At 45.0% G+C, this 26,192-nt stretch overlaps 1 protein-coding gene across 1 annotated transcript in view; it reads left to right on the top strand.

The window, feature by feature from the left end:
* The first annotated feature begins 224 nt into the window (after positions 1-224).
* Positions 225-26,192, top strand: part of bmper (BMP binding endothelial regulator) — a 30,250-nt gene continuing 4,282 nt past the window's right edge. Inside the window, exons 1-12 of the mRNA XM_036539230.1 lie at positions 225-1,236; positions 2,886-2,971; positions 7,858-7,957; positions 12,549-12,631; positions 16,021-16,111; positions 16,218-16,300; positions 19,018-19,117; positions 19,673-19,782; positions 20,571-20,711; positions 22,180-22,284; positions 23,602-23,647; positions 25,151-25,477. Of these exons, the coding sequence (XP_036395123.1) occupies positions 1,116-1,236; positions 2,886-2,971; positions 7,858-7,957; positions 12,549-12,631; positions 16,021-16,111; positions 16,218-16,300; positions 19,018-19,117; positions 19,673-19,782; positions 20,571-20,711; positions 22,180-22,284; positions 23,602-23,647; positions 25,151-25,477 (1,393 nt within the window). The 5' untranslated portion in view covers positions 225-1,115. The remainder of the gene's footprint in view (positions 1,237-2,885; positions 2,972-7,857; positions 7,958-12,548; positions 12,632-16,020; positions 16,112-16,217; positions 16,301-19,017; positions 19,118-19,672; positions 19,783-20,570; positions 20,712-22,179; positions 22,285-23,601; positions 23,648-25,150; positions 25,478-26,192) is intronic.

The following is a 26,192-nucleotide window of genomic DNA, read 5'->3' as shown; positions in this document are numbered from 1 at the left end:
ATAAAAATAATGAAGCGATCTTTGTGTGTAGTCTCGCCTCTCCAGTTTCTCCGCACTATTGTATTTAACAGACAGATTTACAGTAAAGACACGTGAAGTCCTTGTTGTATATTCAGATTTGTTAGTAGTGAAACGAGATACGACAGCATTAGGTAGGTGGATCTCCCTCGGAGGTATGTATGACTACTTGTGCGGATGGTTTCGTTACAAACGAGCGTCAGACAGTGGGGAGCTATGGGTCAGGTTGATCTCCAAGTGAGTTCGGGTTATTAATCTCGCGGCAACGATTTAAATATTGAGGGGCAGAACTCCTGGGTGGAAGGAGGAGGATCTCCCCCCTGCGGGAATGCTTAACTGGCGCTGCCGCGTTTGTATTACCCTGGCATCGTTCGGTGTTTCGGTTTTTTAAAAGGTAGGACTTCGAGGCTTGTTGCTTGCCATTTCTGCAGCTCCAGCCGAAAGGTTACACGCTCGCTCGATCCGACGGTTCTCTCGCGTCCCATCAGAGTGCGCGGTCCCTGCAGCATCTCCAAGCGGACTGGACTGTACAGTAAAGTTGCACCTGGAACTTGCTGACGCTTGACAACAGATAAAACTTTGCTTTTGGCGCGGCGATGGCATTCCCGACGTTGTCTTTGAGGACATTTGTTTTAATACGTTGACTTCTAATTCATTTGATATAGTTTTACTATTTTGTATGCGTGTGGTTTATAAATAGGCTATACAAACTAATTGATTCTTAGAATTCAGGATTGTGTTTTAAACTTTTTTGCGCTGCTGGGGACATGGACCCAGTAAAAGGACTATTCTCGGAATGAAGATTGTCGCCTGTCGATCCCCGCTGCTTTGTCATTATAATTTCCACGGGTCCGGTCTGTCGTCAGACGCCAGAGAGAGTGCCCTATGTCGCTTTGCATTTTGATAAAGTTAAGGTCAGCAGCTAGAGAGAGAGACGGGGCAGATGAGTTGATGAGAGCACTTTTTTGGAACTTCCCTGCATTTTAAATATTTTTACAACAGCAAATATAACGGAAAAGGACGTGGTTTCGTGGTTTTTCTTCTTTTCGTTTATTTTTCTTTCTTGTCAATACATTTGTTGCCTGGATCGAATTAGGATGCTTTTATTTTGCTGCCTAAACGCATTGGCTATGAGACTTGCCACCAAATTCACCTGCAGTCTGTTCTTCGTGTCTCTGTTGTTCCAAATGCCTCAGTCCATTTCACCTTTAATAACAGGTAAGTTCAAGAAACCTACAGTCTGTGGCATTTATTCTAAAATAAATGTTACATTTTCAGAATGTATTATTGTTGTTGTTGAAATTACTTAGAACGTGAAGGTGTATTTTTCATGCATTCTATGTATGAACTGTTACTCAGTTCTCCTTGTTACTTCGTGCATACCACAAATGACAGAATGCATTCTTAGTACAAGGATGTTTCGATTGTAGTACGCTGTGGTCTTTCACAGGACTGATTTTCGCTCTGCCCGCAGGCTGGGTGAAACGGAGCTCATTGAGCTGAAACATTTACAGCAATTAAACTACCACAAGAACCCGTTGACTACCCGTATTTATTTCAAACTGCCGAGAAGCACTTTGCATCAGTGCGATTGTTAAATTCTGTTTTGGAAACTCAAATAAACTCGCTCACGCTGTGGGGTCAGCGGCTGGTAGCGAACTTTGCCCGTATCAAAAGCCAAACAAGAGCGTTTCTTCCTTGGGGAGGGGGAATTAACTTGATAGCAGTATCAGCTGAATACCATTACAATGGCCATAATCCTTTCGGATCAGATTTCTCTGCAAGCATGTCGCTACCAGGTATTTTAAATATGCGAAGTATCGTTTGTCAATTGTCCTGTTCACCTGCGCCAGATACGTTTGCTGTTTAGTTTACTTTAAAATGTATTTCCGGAGTAATAACAGTAAGAAGTAAAAAAGAAGAAAAAAAAAGAAATGCTCTCAGGCGACATTTACGTCAAAAGCAGGTGGAGGCTAATGTTATACAATATTTATATGCTAACAACCAGGGCATTAAAAGAGGAAAAGTCACCTCAGTTGGAGGCAAAAGTATTAGGTTTCCGACAATCACCAAAGGCTGTGCAGGTTTAATTAGACGCAAAGGCTGTAAATTTAACAGCAGTCTCGGAGTCTACAGGGGGGCAACTGCACCGGTTTTAAATGGCTGTTGCACGAGGGATATGTGAAACGTGGTGAAAAGACAACCTGACGTAATAAAACGTGGACTTTGAATAATTCTAGCATCACGTGTTGACATCGCACAAACACTTGGGTCTGAACCAAGATAAACGAATGCTCTTTCGTAAATAACCCAAATATTTTAAAATAGCGTCACTAATCAAAATGTTGCTTGTCTTCCTCCAACCATTTGTCATTTGTCCCATGGTGATCTGGGTGTGCGCAGTGGACTATTGGTTAACTTGACTGGGGACGATTAGAAAACGTCAAAAAATAGAAATTAAATGATAAGTCCAACCCTCTAAATGTACTGACAAACATCTGAAACATTAAGATATGATAGAGAGATGATGCATATTTAGCAAAACGCACCCAATTTAAAGTTGGTTTTAAACTGCAAGGTGCTCCGGCGTTCAGTTGTCTCCTCAGTAGCTCTGAGACATCGATGTGCCTGGTTTTTTTAGCGCTGGAGCAGCACCGTTCTTTCTGACAGAGAGAGATGAGTTTCAGAAATACAGTCCTTGGAATAACATATTGAAACTCTGCTGCACTTGCGTAAAAAATACCAAAAGATTATTTAAGGTACTGAGGTATCTCCTCGTACTGAGGACACAATGGCAATACATCAATAAAGGTTGCACACGACTGCTGTTCCAGTGTTTTCTTTTTTTAACTTCGTTTTCCTCACAGGTACCGAAGCCAGCTGCGAAAACGAGGGAGAGGTCCTGCACATACCCAACATTACAGACAACCCCTGCATCACCTGCGTTTGTTTGGTGAGACGACATTCCCGTTATCAATCGGTAGAAAGACAAACGCACAGACACAGGCTGTGTTTACACATCGACGCGTTTAACTCGTTTAACAGTGTATGCTCTGAGTACAGAGAATGCTGTCCCCACTGCTATGGCTCTGCAGGTGATGGGTGTGATTAACTGTGCTTTACGGCGCTCTTACAGCAGACTCACTGAAAAATTCCACGGCCGCTGTGTTTAAACTCTGTATCCGCGGTCACAGGGTGAAACGCCAGAATATGCCCTCCGGCTACAGGTTATACGCTCAGTCTACAAATGAAGGGTTACGTTCATTTTGACCGCACGGCACCGCTTCAAAAGACTGAAACGACATCCAGATTTCATTGTCTGTGTCAGTAGGAGGCAGTTAGAAGTCTGAAATATTAACTTCCGCAGCTATATCAAGATTGTACTGTAATATTTTAACAAATCCCCGTACCTACCAATTAATTCATAAATGCACTGCAACCTGTATGGCAATATCAAATATATTTTTTCCCCTGCATATTACGGAACACATTAATGCAGTTTAACACATACGAGTTAAATCCTTTACGAGGATCGATTGAATCAGAACGATTCTGTGGTTAATCTTGACCTTAGGCTGACCTTGGAAGGAAAAGTGACAATTTGTGATATTTGAACTGGGGCATAGCCTTTCTGAGAACAGTGATGATGTTTCCCATCACCTGACACCCGCAGTTAGATTAACTGTTCCTGGTTTTAGTCTGCCATCACTTAAAAAAATCTTGTTTCACAGCGTCGGTGCATGTGTGTCTAACCGATTCAATGCACAGATTCTCATAACCGATTTTGCATGGTGCTTGTTACTGGGATAAGTGAAGGCCTTGTATGGCATTTGGCCCTTGCACCAGTTGACATTGGGTCTTATGGTTTGTGACGTCAGTCACAGTTTGATAACACACTGATACCACGTTAGACGCTATTCCTCTTTACCGCAATGTTTAAACACTCCTCACCTCAGACCGACGTCGGGTCTGGACTGGCAAATACGAACAGTCTTCTGAGAGGTTACAGTTGGCCTGTAATATCATTTTGCTCCAAAATGCTGTCTGAGGGAGGAAAGGGTGAACTGGAAAGTCTCTTCCCCTGTGTGCATGTGTTGCCATGTTTTTGTGGCGGGAACCAGGTGCACCAGGAGCCAAAATGTCACTCATTTGCTGCTGCGCTCCAGCTAATGGCCTCTACTGTCAGAAACTGAGACGCTCAGAGCTATGATCCTGTTTTTACTTTTCCACCCGCTGAAATGTCTTCCACCTTGTTTGACTTTGTACAAAGGCAGCTGAATAGTTATCTTTCCCAGAACTACTGCATTTGCAGTGAGATGTCACATTCTGTATTAGCACTGATCAATACACTCTGCTTTTGTGATTTTGACCTTAATATATATATTTTTAGAATGTATGCTCCTTTAATTAGGTCATTTTTTTTTTACCTCAGATGGATCAAAATCTTGTAATCATATTCTTGAGCCATATTAATTTCATTTATTTTGCACCCTCCCCCTTGCCTTCAGACACCACAAATTGTGTGAGACTGTAGTTTCTCTGCTTCTCACCCTGAGCCGGAGCTAAAGAAAGGTCCCATATCTGTCACTGGCGTTGACTGCACTGCATGCTCCACGGGGGGTGGGTGGTGGGTGAACAGGCCATGGGGGCTGGCTTTTGGGCTTGAGGTATTTGCGGGCGCGAGAGTTTCCTGGCGACAGAACACTCATGGCATTAAAGGGTGTTGCGGTCCGAGTTGTCCGAGAGCTTTTCGGCCGTCCTCTGGACCCCCAGGATTACTTTAATGGAGGGGGCTGGCTCTTTGAATGACCACTCAGGATTATCTCTCCCATCCAGCCGGGGATGGCCAGGACAGTGGCGTCTCTCATTCCAGACTCCCCGGATCAGACAGGTTTTGAGGAGCGCGCTAGCTGAGAACCGCAGATCCCGGAGATTTGACCGTGGGGGGTCGTGACCTGTTTGTTTTTCAGCCTCTGCTAAGGAGGTTTGGAGTGGTGGGGGTTAAGGGTCAGAGGGCAAGGACTTTAGGAGTAAGTGGGTCATACCGCAGAGTGCCTCTTTAGAGTTTTTGTTCTTTCGATCCGCATCCCAGGGACAGAATGTGACTTGGGCAGGAAACCCTTTAAGTCCACTGTGATAACATTCTTAGGTAATACGCAGTAATTCCTCTTATGTTGAGCACCATGGTAACCCTTTATGAAGGCACAGTGGAAACTGACACCCATGCAGTGTCACACAAGCAGACAGTGATAACAGCAAGAGGGAACGAAGAGATAAAAAGGACTGGGCTGTCGCCATCTAGTGATAATAACATATTCACAGCATATGCATTATATATTATGGTCATAATGTACATATGGCCCTGTACGTGACTGCCCTAGGCCGGTTAAGAATAGGATTTATAGCAGGCCTATTGGACACATTCTGCTGAATATCACAGCCTTACATGTTATGGTTACATGACCAATTCGCTGCAGGATTCAATCTGTAGGATCTCCAATAGTCGTGTAAGAGGAGTAGAGGAAGAAACACGCCATCACGCGTACAGTTTGTGTACAGTTTGTGTACAGTTTGTGATGGTTTAGGAGAGCTGTAACTCAGCAGACGGCTCAGAGAACAGACTTGTTGAGATGCCAGGTAATGGTCCTCCGAATACCATACATGCAGAGGACAAGAGCACAGCAAGTGGAGTTACTGTATGATGTCTTATGATGGGGATGGAGATCACACTGACTTGCAAAATGCAGTCAGAGGCAACCAGGCAACCACCTTAATAAGGCTGCTTGGTTGTTATATAGCCCATCTCGTCAGTCAGGTTCCTTCAGTGAAGAAGGATGCCCCGTAGAACATAAGCAATGTTGTGTCCTGCTTACAGCTCGTGGCTGCCTGCTTGACATGTCAATGGAACACAGAACACTGCTAAAATCCCCCCTGCCCACGTCACTCACCAGTCTCCCCTACACAGAACCTGTTTGCATCGCAAATCATCTTCCCCAGTGGGAGATGGATGGGGGGAGTGGCTGGCTCGGCGTTTGACTGGCTCGGCGTTTGACTGACACAGCGTGACGTCACTGCGGGGAGGACTGACACGTTAACACGAAGCCGAGCGGGGCGCTGTTAAAGGTCACCTCTGGGAACGTCACTGTCAGGAATCCGGGACGGGGCGCACAGCAGATGGAGTGAAACCGTAGCCCCCCCACCCTCCTCCCAGCTCTTCCTCTGACCCATTAGGCCGCAGCAGTGCCATTATCAGCCACAGAGAGATTCATGCTCTGACAGGGCTGCTATCATCTGCCTCCTCTGCTGAAATGATGCGCTAATGAAGTCCTTTTATTGACCCGCAGCAGGGCCTTTATGAGGTAAAATCGATGGGCGGGCCGCTTAGTCTGCTGAAAGACGATACCTCCCCTGTCCGTCCGGCCCTATACCCAGCCCTGGCCCTGACCTTGGCAAGATCTGTCAGATGTAGGAGCTGCTGGTGTCAAGCCGCTGCAGAAGGATGCGATTAACATCTGCGCCGGTGGGCCACTTGTGCTGGGGGCAGGGGGGGGGGGGGGGGCAAACGATGCCCCTCTGAGCTCCTCCCTGAGCAAGGAGACGACGGCACCGAGTACGGCAGAGAGAACATACAGTATGGAGAAATGTGACCGGAGCCGCTTTTACCCCTCCCCTAACTTCTTTTTCTTGTCCATCCTTCCAGTGCTGGGATGAGGTCACCCAAACACTTATGGTGCTTTTATATGCGGATTGAGCACCAAACATGCCTCTCACTCAATGAGGCCACCCTGGTTTTTTGTCTGTCTTTAGTCTGATGTGTGACCAAATATGTATGGCTGTAAGGAAATTCACTTCATAAATAGTTGGGGAGTTGTGGCGGTCTATGAACTGAGGATTGCAGTTGTTGTTTTTGCCCTCTGCGCTTGCTGGCCCTGTTTGAGGGGGTGCACGCATAGTTGTGTCCACTCACATAGGCGTGACGCCTCAGTATCTTCCGCCATCTTTTGCAGAGGCTGGTGCCAGGCCGCTCGGTCCACCGCCTCTGTATGGCCCGCGACACAGCTGAGCAGAGCATGTGGCATTCGGGTTAACTGTAACTTTGCTAACTGTATCGTAATAGTGAAGCAGATGCAGTGAAGAATCTGATTGCATTGAGGAACTCCCTTGACGTGCACTGGAGCAGGGAGAGTCAGCCTGAGAGAGGGCGTTGCCAGGAACTGTCATAGACGCCTCCTCGTCAGGCCCGGGCTTCTTCTTATAGATTCTTCCTGATCCCATGAGGTCAAATGAGGTGAACCCCTGCCCTCTGCAGGAATGTTCTACAGGACTTCTGAAAGACCTTCAGTATGCACTAATGGATTAGCCCAGAGAGAACAGACTCCCCTGATAGTGGTCACCATAATAACCCGTGTGGTGTAGAAAAACATCATAAAATGTTGACCACAATACTCCTCCAGTCTTTTCTGCTTTTGTTGCCATCAAGGTGCTAATGTAGTGGTGCTTTTTGATACCTCATCAAACTTAGTTACCTTACTTACTTTGTCAACTAATACATTATTACAACATTATTACAAGTAATAATATACCATTACAACGTTGTTACAAGTAATAGTACATTATTACATTCACTGCAGTGCTTGACCTAATGTAGACATCGCACGCCCCATAAAAATGAGCTTAAGACAGGCGCAACAAAAGTCTTTTAAAATTTGCGTAGCATATGCTACAGGGGAAGCAGAGTAAAAGCTGAAATTTTAATAACATTATGATAATGACGCTTTGCTGGCGAATCAGGGTTGGATTACCAGTGGTGCTCACTGCTCTGTCTTCCTCCTCTGTCAGGATAAGAAGGCAGACTGCAAGCAGGAGAAGTGCCCCCTGGTGGCGGAGGACTGCGCTCTTGTGGTCAAGCAAACTGGAGCCTGCTGTGAGCGATGCAAAGGTGAGAGCCCCGGGGTGAGGTAGGTGTAGCCCCGTATTCAGTGCACGTGGCCTTTATGTGTTGGGTCCGGTCAGCCAGGCGCTGGCACTTTTGCTGCTGGGTCCAGTTGCATGTGTAGCAGAGCTGAAAGTAATAGCTTCTGTACGTTATGGTTAAGCCAATAGTGTTAGGGTAGCAGGTAGCAGAGCACTTTTAGCGCCGATGTCACTCCCTGAGACTTAGGTCAGTTTGTAACCTGACCAGTGGAGACGAGGCATAATATTACTGCACTACTACTGTGTTATGACATTGCTGCCCTGAAAACTTATGTTCAGGCTTCAGACTCATGAGGCAATACTAAACAGCTATTAGCTGTGACAGCAGTAGTTGTGTATCTGTGCCTGGTTTGATTTGTCTGTGGTCAGGCACCGCTCTTGCACTTCATGTAAATGTGTATTTTACCACTACTGCCACCCTGTGGACAAATAATGTAATTAGCATTACATGAATGTCCCTTGGGCTTTGCTCACGTAATCGCTGTGGTGAGTTATTAGCATATTGCTATTTGCTGAAGGTATCTCTAAATTGATTCCTGACCAAGTACACAGTAGTTATGTTGGTGCGCTGTGGTTCGGAGGTGACAGTTTTGATCGGGCATCCATAGCCAGAAGCCACTCGCGCGCAGAGTGGAACTGCGGCGGCATGTCCGGTGTCAGTGCACAGGATGCGGTGTATTAAAACATCAAGCTCAATCCTCACAGCTCTGTGGACCCTTAAGTGTCTGCAGCTGTGAATGGAGGCAGTTACGTCTGAAGCGCCCTTTTCACAGCTGGGAGCAACAGCCGCTTTGTGAGGCGTGGAAATAGACGGCTTTTACGAGCTCCCGCTGGGTCCGCCCCGGGAACGCAGAGAGCCCGGCTTCGGGCTCGGCTGATGCAAGCGTTCAGGTTTGGCCGGGATTAGTCGGGACTCACTTCTTTGTGGGAGCAAGGCCTTTGTTTGCGGTTTGCTTTACGAGTCAAGAGTTTATTAAAAACGCTTGGACTGCACTGCTGCCTTTGAAAGATCCCATCTCACACCCCTCTGTGTTCTATTTGAGTGTTGTTATTGAGTTCAGTCTATCCTCTGTCTCCTGATGTTTCATTAGTTACTACTTGAAAAACAGAAGCAAGTTGTACAACAAAATGTAGTTTGCCCAATTTTTACCTTGAAACTGTAGTAACAATAAGTTTTTATTTATCACATGTGTTTGCTATGAGACTGTATTTCCTGTATTATGTATTCAGTGTGTATGTGTTCAGTATTATTTTTGTTTTGTTTTGTTTTTTGCATATTCCTATTCCTACAGTGTTAGGCTTTATGACTGAACACAGATGGCAATTACTGAATAATAACATCTTGAAAATACATGCAATAATGATAATAACAAATTGTTACTTGCTAGTGTCTTGGTAAATATTAGGTTATAAAATAAAATGCTACCAGAATTTAAATAAAAGCAATAACTGCTGCCCTCACGTGAGAAGCTCCAAGTACATGCAGTTTTACGTCTTAGTTATTCTGGTAGAAAGCTTGAGTGTTGGCTATTTGGAACAATTGAGGTATAGTGCCTTACTCAAAGGAACAGTAGCTGCCCCTCAATGATTGCTGGGATTTGCCAGCAGACATACCACTCTGTAGCCCTCTAGTGCCAAACAGCTGAAGCAAAACAGAGCTTTAGTTAGTAGACTCATGGAAAACCTCCTGAGAAAACCAGGTTTCTGCTAGAAGTGGTGTTGGTGGGCCAGTAGGAGGCCCTCTTCCCTCTTGGCCAGGTAGAAAGCCAGCACACAACTGCAATGATGGGGACACTATGCCACAGGAGGCATTGTCTTTTGAACAGGATGTTAAACTGAGATCCCAAAACACTGTGGACAATGAAGAGCCTATGGCAGCAATGAAAGAGTCTTCAAGGTCAGATGAATCTGGCCACCTAATCACCTGCAGTTGACAAAACCCCCCATCTTCCCTACCTGCCTTGTTCACCCAGGTCCTGGCTGTGAAAGAGAAATGACTTCTCAGTTGACCTTCCTGGTAAAATAAATTAAAAGATAAGACCCACAGCCTTCCCTGCCAGATTCTAGTTTCTTAAATGAATTCTCCACACTCACACAAACACATGCTCATCTCCCTCTGAAACCTGCTTCTTTGTACTGTCAGGCTCCAAAGGCACTACAGGTGATCTCAGGGAAAGGGGGTCTGTGTATTGAGGTTAATCAAAGACCCCCCCCTTCCCCCCTCAGTGAGAGCAAAGAGGCTGTTGGCAGTAGACTGGCCCGCGTGAGAGCGGATGCGAGGCTGCTGAAAGCTTTCGGACAGCCCGCAGGCCCCTGGGGAGGCCCTTTGAAGTCCGTGCATGATGATGGTATCGCCCATGTTCATGCTTCACAGGCAAGGGGGAGGGATCCACTGGGCCCTAAACCCTATCCCCCCACTCCTCCCCCAGGGATGGAGGAGCACTGGGTTTGGGGGGGGGGCACCTTACATCCGTCAGTCTTTTTATGACATCCAAGCACAGAGCAGTGGTGTAGTGCATGGTTTTAGTAGTTCCCCTCTCCTTGTTGTATGCTTGATATGTCCGTACAAAAAGTAATCCTGAATTATTGTTTCATATTTACCGAAATATACATGTGCAAACATGATAAGGTAGAGTTCTATTATTCTTTTTTTGGAACCAGTCCCAGTCTAATGTCAGCCCAGTGATAGCGTCTGTTCTGGCACTGGGATTTTATGGGTTTGATGCCCAGTAGCAGCCAAATGACGAGTATAAAAGAGGACATGTGCATTTGGTTACATACAGGGATTTAACCTGATGGTAAATCTTCTTTACAACAAAAAAGAAAATCAGAATGAGTTCTGATGGAGCAGTTCCTCCAGGTTTGGAAACAATCTCCACTATAACCCTGTTTTAGTAATGAATCCTGGATGATTTCATTTTTAGCACTGCTAGGATTATGTGGAGTTACATGGGATTTAAGAATTTCCTTCTTTTTTCATTTGTATCTCCTGAAGCGTGCGGTCAGTTTGACACAGGGCTGCGTGCAAATGTCACTGTCATAAGTAATTATGAAAAATAGCGGCTGGCACAGTCGCACGAGAGCTGAGGAAAAGCTTGTGAAATCACCATCCCCTGCTCAGAGACAGCTTTTCAACACCTCGCTACATTTAGGATCACTGCACACTTTTAAACAAGAGCCTCATAGAGTCATGTTTGTGGGCAGGAGAGATGGTCTGCAAGACTTTTTTAGGACGCAGCATGTCGTGTGATGATGTCTGCCTGTGAAAACCAATGTTGAGGCAGGACATTTTTCCTGAGCCTTCCTCTGAAGATTTAATCTGAGAATGTGGCTTTCATGTCATACATATCAGTTGTGTCATTGTTGTGGAATTAGGGAAATGGATTCTGCATCTCCCTGCTTTTCCCAGCCATTATGCAAAGGTGTACCAATGATTTTCTTAGAGTAGTATTGGACCCTTGTTTGTAGTCTAAAAACAACAACAGAGTGCCAAATTCACAGGATGATAAAGGGATCACTAATGTATCTGGCTGTGACCAGAGTGAGATTTCTGAGGCATTGCTGATGGGCCCCCAGAGAAAGACCATATCTATCCATGACTTCTGCATGAGAGAAACCACCTGAAATATCTCTAGATCTCCATGTTTGTAGTCTTCTCCAAGCCACTTAAAAAGGAGGTTTCCAGTGATATCCATTGGAATCAGAAAGGTGTGTGTGAGACAGGGCAGTCCTTCACATTGTGGTGTGAAGTGATGAGTCATTATCTCTTAAAAGCTAGCACAGGACCTTACACTGATCTGTCTTTGAGTTTGCAAAGTACTCAAGGGTAGAAGAGGTATTTGGCTTCAATATGTCACCTAAAGGCAAACAGTAAGTGTCAAAGTCATTGTGCTTCTAATAGCAAACATTGTAAACAGTGGACCTTGTATTTCTTCTAACTTCTAACATTTTCTAAGCTGAAACCACTGAAAGCTTGCTTTGCGTGTGGTAGTATGATCACTGGTTTATGGATGCTCACAGTAATACTCAGAGTTAAGACACTATTTCTGAGAGGCAGCAGAAAAATATATGATTTTACAAATGAGTTCAAAGAGCTCCTTGACAGATACACCATCTCATGGAGACAACGGTGATGAATTTGTAAAGGCAGTAAGGGTGTATTGGATGGATAGGGTATGTAAAGGGTTACATTAGTTGCATTCTACATCACCTATCCCACCCTGACTCGGGGCCATTGGAGCGGTAAAGTGAAAATATCTGTAAATTTCTGTGTTGATTGTGATGGTGGGAGTGGGAAGTTGACTAGGGTCCAGCTAGGGTCTTCTTTCATTGTGTAATCATCCACCACAGACACCATTTACATATGTGTGGCATAAAGTGTGAAAATAACTAGATGTTGAGACATTTGTTTATCGCTAGTGGGAGTTTCCCCAGTGTTACTTTAAGCCTTTAGAAATGACTGGTATCATTTTTCACTGAACAGCAAATTCAGACAGACAGGAAAAAACCTTTTTGAAGTACTAACTGATTCCATTGTCTTTGTTTCTCTGCTTCAGGCTGTCAGCTGGAAGGCAAGACCTACAACAGCTCTACGACGTGGAGCACCTCCACCAAACCCTGCATCACCCGCAGGTGTCAGGTACGCCTCCCTCTCATCTCTCTCTCTGTCTCTGTCTCATCTCTCTCTCTTTCATTTAACCCTGCCCTGTAGCAACGATGCATTCATCAACATATATTTGTGAGCTTATAACCAGATATAGTTATCCAGCATAACACAGCAGCCTATGTCCTTCCCCATTGCTGCCTGTTTATAAGGCTAGGTATTTACAGAATGTGTTGAGTACTGAAGTGCCTTTGGCTAGGCACTGAAGAACAGCCACAGTTTCAGTTGTGAACCTAGAACCCTTAAGTCTCCTGTCCAACTTCCCTCTCTACTCTTCCAAGACAGAAAGGGAGAGAGACAGAGGAAAGAACTAGGAGAGAGAGATGAGAAATGAGTAAAAGAGAAAGAGAGATAGAATGGGAGAGAGGAAGGAGAAAAAGTCGGTGGACTGATTTATGACTCAGTGTCACTGGGAGGGGAGCCAGGTGAACCCAGCACTCCTTTCTCCCCGTCTCCCTGGATTTGCCTCTCCCACTGTCCCATCCTGTTCCATTCCTCCTGCCTCCTCCTCTCGGTCTGTGGAGCACTCTGCTGATGGTCCCCGTGTGTTTTCCCCTGATGCAGAGGACCACACCACTCTCTCTCTTGATGTGTTGGGGGGGTGCACAGATGTGGAGTCAGACAGACAGACTGCACGGGGGAGCTGTAGTCTGTAATAAGGCACCCCACGCACACTCCCTACTGACCCTCTGCTCACATAAGCAGAGCCGTAAATTATGGCTTTATATGGAAAGATCAACCCGAGAACAGGAGAAGGGAGAGAATGGAACTGGATGGGATTGTGACATCCAAAATGGGAGTAATTCCAGGAGCAGGAATCCCTTTGTGTTTGCTGTGACTGCCCACACTATAGCCCACCCCACTCTTCACTAACTGCTTGGTGTATCAGGAAATTACAGTCAGGTTAGCCAGGCATTCCTGCAGGTGTGAGTCTAGGGCTGAAGTAGGTCAACCATTGCTCAATGGTGCCATAAGTGACTGAGCGACACCACAAAATCCTCTACGTTCAGTGGTATAGAATTAATAGCTACTGAATCGCTACTATAGAGTGGCACTCTGGTGGAGTCTTATCATGATTGGCTTTGTCAAAAAAAGTGTCTCCTGGCCAGATGTTGGCTGCTGTCAGGATATGGTTCAATCTGACCATACAGCTACATCTCTCACTGTACTCAGTACAGTGTGTCATTCTGCTGCTAAGCGTAAGAGATTGTTCCAGCTAGCACTCTCACTGTTCACAGAAAAGCATGCCACCTATCTGCCTGAGTGAAAGTGAGAGTTATACAGGGCATGCTGTGTGTTGTTTCTCTCACTTACTGTATTCTGAGGTGTACGTGGGCCACTCACTCCCTCATTCTCTTCCTCTCTCTTTTCTACTTTTTCTCGCTGTTTGGAGGGTAATTTCAGCCCAGTCCTGGCCTCTGCAGTTTCTCAGTCTTGGCCAGGTTATCTCAGTGGCTAAGAGTCTGAGCCCCAGCTGTGTGCTGTTGTGTAGGAGGCTGAAGGGGGAGGGAGGGAGTTGCAGCTGTACTCTTTCCCTTTCAGAGCTTCCCGTCATGTTTGAAGCTCATATCTGGCCAACTGGAGCCCTATAGCAGAACCCATAAGTCTGCTTCATCTTCATTCATGCTAGTGAATGAAGATGAACCTGATATGACAGGGGGGTGACACTTTACATTCAGAGGCCTTGTACCTCTGTAATTGTATTTTTTTGTGTTATGGCATGTAACACATGCACACAGTGGTGATCCAGTGATGGTCAATATCAATATGAAATTGTGACAGTGAGCACAGAAGGCCAAGGGTTGGAGACTGGTGTTCAGACACAGATGTATAGGTGCACACACACACACACACACACACACACTGCTGCTGCACTTTAGTGAAAACACAGCTGCGCAAATGGACTCCAGAGCAGTATGAGGTATAATTGGGAGGGGAAAGCCAGCCAATGTGAATATGCTAAGCAGCAGCCGTGGTGTCAGAGGCTTGCGTGCAAAGACCAGTGCTCCAACACGCCAGTCAGCCAGGCAATTACCCCACCCCCAGGACTCACCACTCCCAGGGGGCACCATACAGCACCAGCATCCAGAGCAATGCAATGCACAACAACAAAACATGTTATGGTCTCTTTCTTCACACTTCCACTGGTGTCTGCCTGTTTTTCTCAGAAGAAAAACAGAACAAGGAGTACTGACTCGCATGCGAATGTGTGAGGAGGGGCCGAGCAGACCTGGGGCTGCCGCACAGAGAGAAAGGGAGACATTTTATAGGACTGATTTCTTTAGCAGACACCCTTATCGAGAGTAATGTAGAACTTTATATTCTCTCTGACCCATTTATGTGGCTGGGTTACTCGCAGAAGTCATGAGAGGGCGACGTCGGAGAGAATATGCCTTGTGCAAGTAGCGTTCCGCAAAGAAATCAGACCTACCCGGTTCAGGCCTAGAGACCCGTGTACTTATTTGCTCTCTGCATGTACATGATCTCTCTGTGGAATGGTATGGCTGGCTGTCACACCTCTCTCCATCCCCAAATCAGAGATATCCCGGTCCGCTCCACAATATGTGTGCCATGGGTAGGGTGTGTTATTGCAGACACTGTTCTTAATGTTTGATAAGGCCAAAGGAGCAAGACATAAAACAGCAGGGTCCCTTACTCCCTCTCTCACTCACACACTTGCTCACTCACTTTCACCTTCTCACTCACTGACTAATACAATCACAACATTTTACCACAAGAGCTGTTGAATAGTGCCCTTTCCTTGGGAGTGTCTTCACATGTGCAATGCACATGGCTCAAATGTAGCATTTAGGTGTGACCTTATCGTGGTTGATATGCACAAAACCCAAACCAAGTTGAATTTGATCGTGGCCGGGGTGTCCGTGACGTATCTTCCTTATCTGGCATTATAGCATAGTTATATCATAGCGTAGCGCACAACCTCAGGAAGAATGTGTCTCAGGAAGAGTACTCGGAAAAAGTTAATCACAAGTGACTGTTTATTGTTTTCTTGAGCTGTTGTGTCATGTGATCCAACATGAGGCACTGGTTGGAGCAAAAGTTTTAATTATTTTACTGGTCTCAATAGGCAACAGAGAAGGAGAGAAACCAAAATGGCGCAACTCCATCTGAGCTCATACTCTCTCAGATTATCATGGGAACATTGGGGGAGTGTTGCAGGACTGAGAAAGAACTGTAAATCACCTTTTGCATTGAAGCAAATAGCCCAGAATGTTCTAAAAATCCAATATCTGTTGCTGTCCGCAGAAAATGTAAGTTGCCTGCTAAATAAAGTGAAAAACAAAGAAAAGAAAAAGACTGGTATCACAGGTGATTACTGTGTACCCTGCTTCCTGTGCTCACAGGAAGGTGTCATCACGGAGGCGGAGGTGCAGTGTGTGGTCCACTGCAAGAACCCCAAGATTCACCCTAAGAAGTGCTGCCCATCTTGCCCTGGTGAGTGTGATAAAGCATTAGGCGGTCTAGATTCATTCTGAATAGGAGATGGAATGGGGAGGGATGTGTGGAAGGCCTGTCCATAACTTCCTGTTACTCATTTCAGGCTGCATCTTCGAGGGCCGACTGTACAAAGAGCGGGAGGAGTTTCACCCCGAGGGCCAGCCCTGTATCAAATGCACCTGCACAGTGAGTGCTCTTCCAAACTTCTCACTCTGGTCTCTGTCTTGCTTTCTCTCTCTTGTGTCAACCAGTCATTTCTCTTGTCCACCTAGAGATCCATTCCATCATCTTTCTTAGCACCAAGAGTCATTAATTAATCTGTTACCACCTGTGATTGGACAGATACGTGGACCATATAAATCCAATCACCTTTTTTTCTAGCTAGAGCTGTTACAATATTATAAGGAAACAAATGGATAGAGGAAACATAAGTGTCAGTTCTGGTATTACCCTTACCAGCAGTATAAAACCTAATTTTTCCAGGCATGGAGGAATATTTCAGTATAAATCCCCTGCAGGCCAGACACTCACAAGCTCTCTCACAGACCTCACCCTTCACATATTCCCCCACACCTCTGAAGTACAAATGCTCGAGGAATTCCAAATAAATGTATTAATGACATCACAGGCCTCTACGGGCCCATTTGCAGTGGATTTGTTGGGACAGAAAGCTGTCTAGACAGCTTGATCCCAGCTCATGAATACAGTCCAGATTTCCCTCACGGCCAACACTCCTACACTTGCCTTACGGTAAATGGCGCTCTGTGCACGTTGATAGAGGAGGGTCCCCACTGTGCCAAAACGGCTAGGAAATGAGCCTCCTCCACCCACACCCGCCACACCTGACTTTGGCCTCCTCTTACACCCCACCTAAGAGGGGCCAGGTCTTCTGGTAATGACAGTTGATAGCATGTTGTTTGTTGTAAATATGGATAATGATGGTGATACTGATTACTGCAAGAAAAAACTACCCCCTCTTTTTACTATTCTGTCATTAGGTTTCTGCACAATTTTAGGTATGCTTCAGTCTGTGCCAGATTATTATTAAGGTGCTAGCACGTACCCTCATCTACAGCAACGTGCAAGCCTTCTGTATGCTACAGTCCTGGCCATATCCTTAACTGCATTTTTTTCAAACATAAAATAATAATTTGATGTTCATGTTTAAATTACATTTGTACAGGAATGATTCTGCCCCATTATTTTTGATCACTGTGGTGAATTCTTACATCAGTAATGTAAATAACATGGTAATGTCGCTGCACTGTCGACCAGGGTTGGGTTCTCAGCTTCAGCAGTTGAGCTCGTTGACTCCCCTGGAAATCCCCCGCTTGTCACAATATATATACAACACATACATACACATATAAACACACTTTCTTCTTCTAGATTTATATGGAGGAAAAAAAAGAGGCTGGAAAAGCTGGAAAGAAAATCTCATAATGTCATAAATTTGGTCTGATCGTCTCTGGCAAGCCCATCTCCCTTCCTGCTGCGCTCGGAAAACCCATCCAATCACTTCCAGATTCTGAGCAGCGCAGCTGTGCATACGCGCTGGCCCCGCATTGTTTTCGGCACATTTAGGACTCATTTGTGTGCATGAGAATGTGGCAATCGGAAGAATGTCTTAGCCGCAGAAATATGGATTCCAGGTACGGGCTTTGAATGATGTGCATGTTAATAATGGGAGTTCGCTGGCTGTTATTTGAGGACTCCATCCATCATCTCATCTCTGTTTATTGAATCAGCGGCAGTGGGGGTGGGATGGGATGGCTGTCTCTGGTTGTGCCAGTAAGCCCTCACACAGCGAAAAAATCCTGACATACATCTTCCGTCCCTGGCCCCCCTCCCTTCTATCTGTCCATCCAATAGTGTATTTACAGGTTCCAATTCACAGCCCAAAATACACTGTCAGAAGAGCCTAGCTTCATGTCCAACATCTCAGACTACCCCACCTCGACTCTCTCTATCTCTTTCCACTGTCTCTCTTTCTCCTCTCTGCCTCTCTCTCCTGCTTCACTACCTCTCTGTATCCCTTCTCTTTCTCTCTTTCTCTGTCCCTCTCTTTTCTCTCTTCTTCTTTGCTTCTCCAGCTCTGGCCTTGTTTGACTTGCACAGCTAGCTTTCTTTATCGTAAGCCCTGTGTATGTTAACCGGGAAGATTTACTGTGAGGGAAAACAGAGGCACGGCAGGAAAGGAGGGGGTTAACGCCGCCGCCGTCATCGTGGATCCACTCACGGCTCTCCGGAGCTCTAAATTTGTGGTAGCCGGCGCTGGGAACGGGGTGACCTCCCCTCGCAGGTTAACCCATGGCAAGGCTAAAACTAACAAACGGATTGGTCTCACTCATGGCTCTCTGGCACCGCAGAGTTATGGTATTTTTCTTGCCTGGTTAAAGCCGCCACGGACGTTACGTACTTGTCTCTCCGTCGTAAATCAGGCAAGGTGGTTTCTGCTGCGAGAGCCGGGGCCAAAACGGAGACACACAAAAGTCATATTCCATAATAAATATAAGCTTGTACTACACTGAGCTGATGGACTGTCTGCTCCCCATGTGTCCCCATTTCGTGTTTTCGTGTTTTTCCAACGCTCAGACATGATCTATCATCCATTTGAAAGACATGATGCGTCCAAAGCCCAACATTCCACTAAGCTCATTGGTCCCATTCTTCACTCTTCATCCTCTCCTCTCACCCTCACCCTCTCTCTCTTGCCACAGGGTTGATGGAATCTATGTTGCCCACTGTGGGGAACATGTAATCGGTGCTGCAGTAACTGACAGACAAGGTTGCAGATGTGTCCTAACCTTCTCTTTCTGGTTCTCTTTGAGATTTTGGGCCCGGGTGTGAGGAGTGTGTGTCACCGAGTGTGTAATAAGGGTGTCTTTTGTATTTCTTATCAGGGAGGACGCACCCTGTGCACAAGGGAGGTGTGTCCTGTGCTGTCCTGCCCTTCTCACCTTAGCCACACTCCACCTGGACAGTGCTGCCCCAAGTGTCTAGGTAACCCCCTCTCTGCCTCAGTGTGTCATTGCTCTTTATAAGCTGGGGTCGTTTTTGAAGGGGCTGCTTATGATGAGATATGAAGGTAACAAAAAAAGAAGAGGTAGTTAGTCGTTTAACAAAATGTAAAATATACTCTCAAAATATACAGTACCAGTCAAACGTTTGGACCCACCTACTCATCAAAGGTTTTTTCTTTATTTTTACTATTTGCCACATTTTAGAATAATAGTAAAGACATCAAAACTATGAAATAACAGAAATAGAATTATGCAGTGACCAAAAATCAAAATTATATTTTAGATTCTTCAAAGTAGCCAAATATTTTTTAAGAGAAAGAAATTCATACATCAACTTCATTATTTATATTTGTTGAAGAAACAAATTTCAAGTATTTAAGCATACATCTTTAGATCAAAATGTCTTTGAATGCACGTTCCCATTATCTTAATCAGGTGTGTCCAAACTTTTGACTTTTGACAGCACCTTGAACTTACTGAAGCAATTCTGTATCAGTCCGTCATGGCATTCTGTTTTATTTTGCTTTTGTGGCAGCCCAGAGGAAAGTGTTTGATCTGTCGTTGGGGAACTGTCTGTTCCACAGCGAAGTTTACGAGAATGGAACCTCTTTCAAGTACGACAACTGCACTTCCTGCACTTGCAAGGTAAGAAGCAACCAGAACATGATCAAACAGAAGTGCAGTGGCGAGGTCCCTTTGCATGTGCAGAGCATGCATTTTACCTAACTCAAGCATATTCCATATACATGTCTCTTTCATCAGTTCATTTCTTTTCTTGTAAACAGAGGAGCAACTCTGGTTGGTCAGTTATTTCTGTAGCATAGCCTCCTCTGTGATAGTTCTTACCAGCTTAGCATGTGAGGGCAGTTGAAATTAACCCTTTCGCACATACGGTCACACCGGTGTGATTAGCCCTTTCACGTGTACGGTCAAACTGGTGTGATTACAACACTAGATTAGAAAGATTAGAAATCTAGACTAGAATCTAGATTCTAGACTAGAAAAATTCTAGCTAACGTTAGCTTTGAGGAAACAATGATTTAATGTTACAAAGTGTAGCAAATGCGGCAGTGAAAACTATGATAAGCTTAGTAACACTAATGAAAACATAATGAACCATGTAACGTAACACACACTACATATCATAAAATAAGTCACATGCAAAGGGGTTAATACCTCAAATTTTATTTTTATTCTACTCAAAATGTATTACTGATGTTTTTCACACACAAGGGAAACTGAAGGGTAGACCACCTGACAGAACAGAAATCTGACAAGTTTCCTGTGGAAAAGAATATGCTGACTAAGAAATTATACAGCTGTGGAAATCAGTAAATGCAAACCAAGACCAACAAAGAAAGCAGAACTCTTGCCTGTGTTCACCACCGCCACACACACACTTCACCAACTGTCTCCGTCCTCCTTCTTCCCAGGACTCCACAGTCGTGTGCAAGAAGAAATGCTCACCGCCAGGGAGTTGCCGTGGCAACAGGGAGCAGTGCTGTGATGAGTGCCTGTCGTATGTGAAGGTGGAAGATGTCAAGTACTGTCGGGTCCGGAACAAGATATACAGGGTGAGAGAGGGACCCAGTCCTGACTTAGACTGACCTCGTGTTGGTAATTATGACATGTTGTGTATATGTAATTCTCAATATTGTTGACTTATTGATACTGGGCTTGATTTAAGTTAGTTGCATGCTTACTCTGTATATCATTGTAACCCAAAGACATTTATTTTCCCTTAGTCATTCATATGGAAAAATTGATACTTAGCATTATTTATGTTTAAACAGTATTAAATTGTGTGGTGAAGGAGTCATAATCTTAGTGTTATTAAACACCTCATTACAGAGGAATCTGTGTATAAGTGTACTCTGACCTCTTTCCCCGTGAGTCCAGGTTATATCACATAGCTAGCTGAACTCTTAATGCAGAGAACATTTTTTGGGGTGAGAGACAGCAGGAAGACAGAGGTCAGGGGTCATGAAATAAAGTTAGAGAGGACTGGGGGGGCATGTTAGGCCCTACTGCACCCCTACGCAAGTCCCTTTCATGTTACACACGGAAAGCTCCCGCCACCTGAAGAGAGATTGCTTCCAGCTCTTAATGCACGGTAACCGCGATTGCGCTTGATCTGACATCACGCCAGCCAAGGAACCTCACTGAGAGACACTTAAAACTAAAACCAGAGCCACCTCCATCATCATGTGCTGAGCGCAGAGAGTTATGATCCTTGTGGAATTTTTCTCTATAGCAGGCTTATCTTTTTTATAGCGCGCACTAAAAGATGTTTTAACTTAATAACACCATTATAGAGACAGATGGCCGCTGCCAATTGGATTTAGAATGCTCTTCTGCAACAGTTGGATAATGCTCCTAGGTAAATGCTCCTCTTAGTGTTGATTATGATTCAGACAAATGCTCTTGCTCTTTATTCATGGTTTCAAAATTCATTGCTTAATTCTTTCTTTGTTTAGCAGATATGATTACCTAGTCTTATAATGGCCTACATTATACACATATAATTACCCACTTTAGAGTACCTGAAGCAAGCCATTTGTGTCTCTGTGCTGAGAAATATAACTGCAACGTGCCAAATTTCAAAACTGCAACCTTCTGGTGCATGACAGTTGCTTGATCTCCATTCCATGTTACTTAAGAAGGGTAAGGATTTCTGATTAGGATGATTAATAGGCAGAAAGCTTAGGGAATCACATACAAAATACCAATGACCAATAACATTTTGGAGGAGTGCCCTATTATAAATAAGAAATGAACAGATATGGTCAAAGGGGCTGTGGCCACTTTGCCGTTCACTCCAGAGGGACCCACCGCATCAGTGAGTGAGTGAGGTAATGACTCAGTGAGTGAGTGAGTGAGTTAATTACTCAGTGTGTGAGTGAGTAAGGAGCATTACTGTTTCTAGAGCAGCTTCCTCCACTCACATCTGATAACCTGCAATTACCCCAGTAAAGCAGCCTATCAGGAGGAGTTAGTCGCGGAGGGGTTAACAGCATGCCGCTGTCTCCTTGTCTGTTTCAGGAAGGGGAAATGTGGTCGTCAGTGAACTGCACGCTGTGCGCCTGCATCAAGGGAACTGTGGAGTGCCACCAGAAGCAGTGCGTTCCCATCACAAGCTGTCCTGCGGTGAGCAGCCCCACAAGAAATTGCTCCAAACACTTTCTGTTCTATTACTGTGCTTTTGCCCATTCATTCGCTACATTAGAAATAGTTTTTTTAGAATTGTCTTTCTCATTTACAGACAATAGTCAAATTCACAAAAAACAATCCAAGGAGTTTGTATCGAGAGGAATCAAAAGGGTAATTGCCTCTCTCATACTGGAGTGGTACATACCCCAGTATAGAAAGTCATACCCTGATCTGAAGGTCCAGAATCCAGCTCTCTGACCCCTGGCACACCACACACCGCTGCGATTGTGGTAGCCTCGATGCCCAGTCTCTGTGGCAGACATAACATGGCTGGGCAGGCAGATTGCTAGAGTGGTAGCCAGAGGCCTGCCAGCATTCCTAAAAAAGCGTAAAGCATATTATTTTTAAGTTGTGTTCCTCCAACTTCATCTTTATTGTGCTGCAGCCTGTAAAAAGAAGGAGGGAAACAAATGCAGAGATAAAATTAAAGCTCAGATCCAAAATGTATCAGTGTGACAGAATGTTTCCTCATGAATTTAACAAAAATAAAAATCTGGGAAATATTGTACTATATTGTATGCGCCTAGCTCCCTTCCAACACAAACTGCAAGTACTACTACAGTCTCATTCAATGTGCAGTCAAAAATACACAGGAAATTTTAAGTTTACATTGTGCTTTCTAAGCGGGTGCAGTTCAACAGTAGCTTGGAAAAAGCCCAGCTGTTATTTGTTTCTCGCTTAAAATAAAAAAGATCTGTCTTATTTTGGAGTTATGGGTTGTGACTAACGTACACTTCTCAGCCTACAGATGTGACTTGTTTATGTCATACAAAGCTTTTGTTGCCTTTATGTGATTTATTGATGCCCCGACCAAGAGCATGGTGGGAAACATGTCCCGTCTTTATAAGCGTGCAGACATCTGTGGTAATGTGTAATGTTCCAGACCGGACAATGATAGGATCCAATCCTGCCTTTTTTCCAGCCCTGCTACCTGTAGCATTCTGATATTGACAAAAAAAAAATGTTTTGAGTGACGGATGAAAAGCTGCTTATGTTTTAGATTCTGGGAAGCAATCTCTCGGGGGGGAACTTCAAAGAATGAGGGCTCTTTGTATGTTATGGGGGGATGGGATGTAATACTGGCCTGGGGGGCAGTAGTTTGGGGGTGTCGGGGGGTGTACAAGCCCTCTGATGTACACCTCTGAGGGAAGTTGAAACAAGCTCCCCTCGTCTGAGGACCGTCTCTCGTTTCACAGACTCAGCTCTTTAATGCCCTCCCTCTTATCTGATTGTCCGTCTGTGTGTCTCCCACAGAACAAAATACTCAACCGCACTGGCTGTTGCCCCGTGTGCACTGAAAGTGAGTAAGTTCTTTCTTTACTTTTTAGCCACCTGATTTTCTCCTCTAGTCGAAGGCAGCCTGCGTGTGCATCACCCTCATGCAAGCCACCCAAGGTGTTCAGAGCAGTGCAGGCACCTTGCCCTTAGTAACCAATCCTGCATCAGAATCAATATTTTACATTAAATGGTTGTAGAGTTTGGCAAGTTGATCTAAGATCTCTTGTCAAGGACAGAAACAAGACTTCAATCACCACTACTAAAGCAGGAATTAGCCCTACATCTTCATACTGCTGTGGGGATGAGGTCTCATAAGATCCCGTCCCTCTTACATAGCCATGCCAATCACAGAAGAGGGCTGCGAGTATGTACTTTTGTCCCAGTGGTAGCAGTCTCTGTGAGAGTGTGTGGACAGGGTTAACACCACTGTGAATGTCAACATTAAAGACCAAATCCAGTAACACTGAGACATTTTTTAACAATATGTTATTTGGGCCTAGCCTAAGTATATCCTGTGAAATACATTGTGGGCTTCGTATTTCATTAGTCTCCCAAGAAATCAAAATGTCACCATATTGGTGACCTAGGTAACGGGACCTCCGCCATCAGAACACACCTATAACATGGGTTACCGTTTCAACATGGGAATATTTTAAAAACTTTTTTTGGCTTATAGTATAGTAACGTGTTGGCAAGTACCTGCATATCTCTTTCAAAAAAGGGGGACAAAATTCCATTGCCATTGGACTTTAAGGCACCAGTATGAGTGTTATTGCTACAGATTGACATTCAGATTTAGTGTGATTGTTATTGCTCGGAATAAGCGTAAGCATGGAGCGTGGGTGTGTGATGGTTAAGTGCTGGGAAGAGATTGTGTGTGCTAGTTGTGTCAGAGTTCCTGTGTGAGCGAGTGAGTGAGTGAGTGAGCGAACAAGCGAGCGAGTGAGAGAATGAGTGGTATGTGTTGAACGTGACTCTGCCGTGTTGGACCACATCCTTCAACCTAGCGCGCAGGTCCATCTGTCAGGCTGCCCGCAGACACTTCTCTCCATGATGTAGAGTCTCTGTCACACACACACACTTACATACATGCATGACATATCCCTTTGTCTCTCACAGAACACTCACAAACCATCTGTCTGCTGGGAGATTCCCAACAGCTGCACCGTATTCATTAGTCTGCACTGGTTTAATGTCACACAGCTTGCTAAACCCCCAATATTTCAAAATGAAATAAATCCCCCAAAATTTCAAAAGGAAATAAATATTACTTATAGCGAACCCCTGAATCTGGTATGATATTCAGGTATTGGTAAGGACATCCGTAATTTTAACTCAATTTTCCTGAATATTGCAGTTGGAAACAAGTGAGTGAGATGAACTGTATCTTAAAAAGGGCCTTATGTATATTTGTGTATGTTTGCATGTTTGTGTGTGTGTTTATATGTCTTTGTGTGGGTATGCGTGCATGTTCTCACACGTGTGTATCACTGGCCTCTGACCTCGTCTCTCTCTCTTTCTCCAGAGCCTGGAGTGTGCACTGTCTTTGGGGACCCCCACTACAACACCTTCGACGGGCGCACGTTTAACTTCCAGGGCACATGCCAGTACGTGCTGACCAAAGACTGCTCCCCAGCGGCCAGCTTCCAGGTGCTGGTAAAGAACGACGCCCGCCGTACGCGCTCCTTCTCCTGGACCAAGTCCGTGGAGCTGCTGACACCCGGCCTTAGCATCAGCCTGCACCAGCACCTGACGGTGCGGCAGAACGGCACCCGCATCGCCCTGCCCTACCACGGCCCCGGCGTGCACATAGACCTGGACGGGTACCTGCTGAAGCTCAGCACCTCGGCAGGTGAGCCAGGCCCAGCAGGGGGAGGGACAGAGCTGTCACTGTCTCGTCCTGGAAACAGCTCCACTCTGTAGGCTGCTGGCTTGAGAGACATCATCTTGGTGTGTGTATAACACACACTCAAACTGCCTTGCAGAAAGGATGAATTCTTACAGATTGAAGAGTTTGGTATAAACTGAACTTCATTTAACTTCATTAGTTTAAAGGTTTTAATTATCTTTTAACACTTTGAGGAGTATGATCATACCAGCATGATTGCAACTCTGGAATAGAATGTCTAGCTTCCAATGATGCAACAATCAGTGTTTGAATCTTTTTACAAACATTTTGCAGAAATTGTAATTCTTCACGGTGTGTGGACATGTATGTCTTCAATGCAAGCAGTTCACTTTTGGATGCATACGTTTACACATTAACAGAAGTACCACCACACCGAAGTATTAAAGTATATAAACTGGGAAATATAGGCTAGTGAGCTAATGCCAGAAGCCTAATTTAGCTAATCCTGGGCTGACAAAAACCATTGTATTACTTGACTGATAGCAATCAATTAGTTCTCAGTGTTCAGTGGTCAGTACTTTGTGTTGGGTTCCCACCGTGCTCAGTGATTAGCACTCAGTGTTGGGGGCCCAGTTCATTGATTACTGCTCAGTGTCAGGAATTCAGTATGCATTATTCAGTTTCTGGGTGGTGAGGTAGCCTGTGCTGACACGTCCAT

The sequence above is a fragment of the Megalops cyprinoides genome, chromosome 10 (genome assembly GCF_013368585.1).
Source record: "Megalops cyprinoides isolate fMegCyp1 chromosome 10, fMegCyp1.pri, whole genome shotgun sequence".
Lineage (NCBI taxonomy): Eukaryota > Metazoa > Chordata > Actinopteri > Elopiformes > Megalopidae > Megalops > Megalops cyprinoides.
Note: the sequence above shows the minus strand (reverse complement) of the source record. Positions and strands in the feature narration are given on the sequence as shown.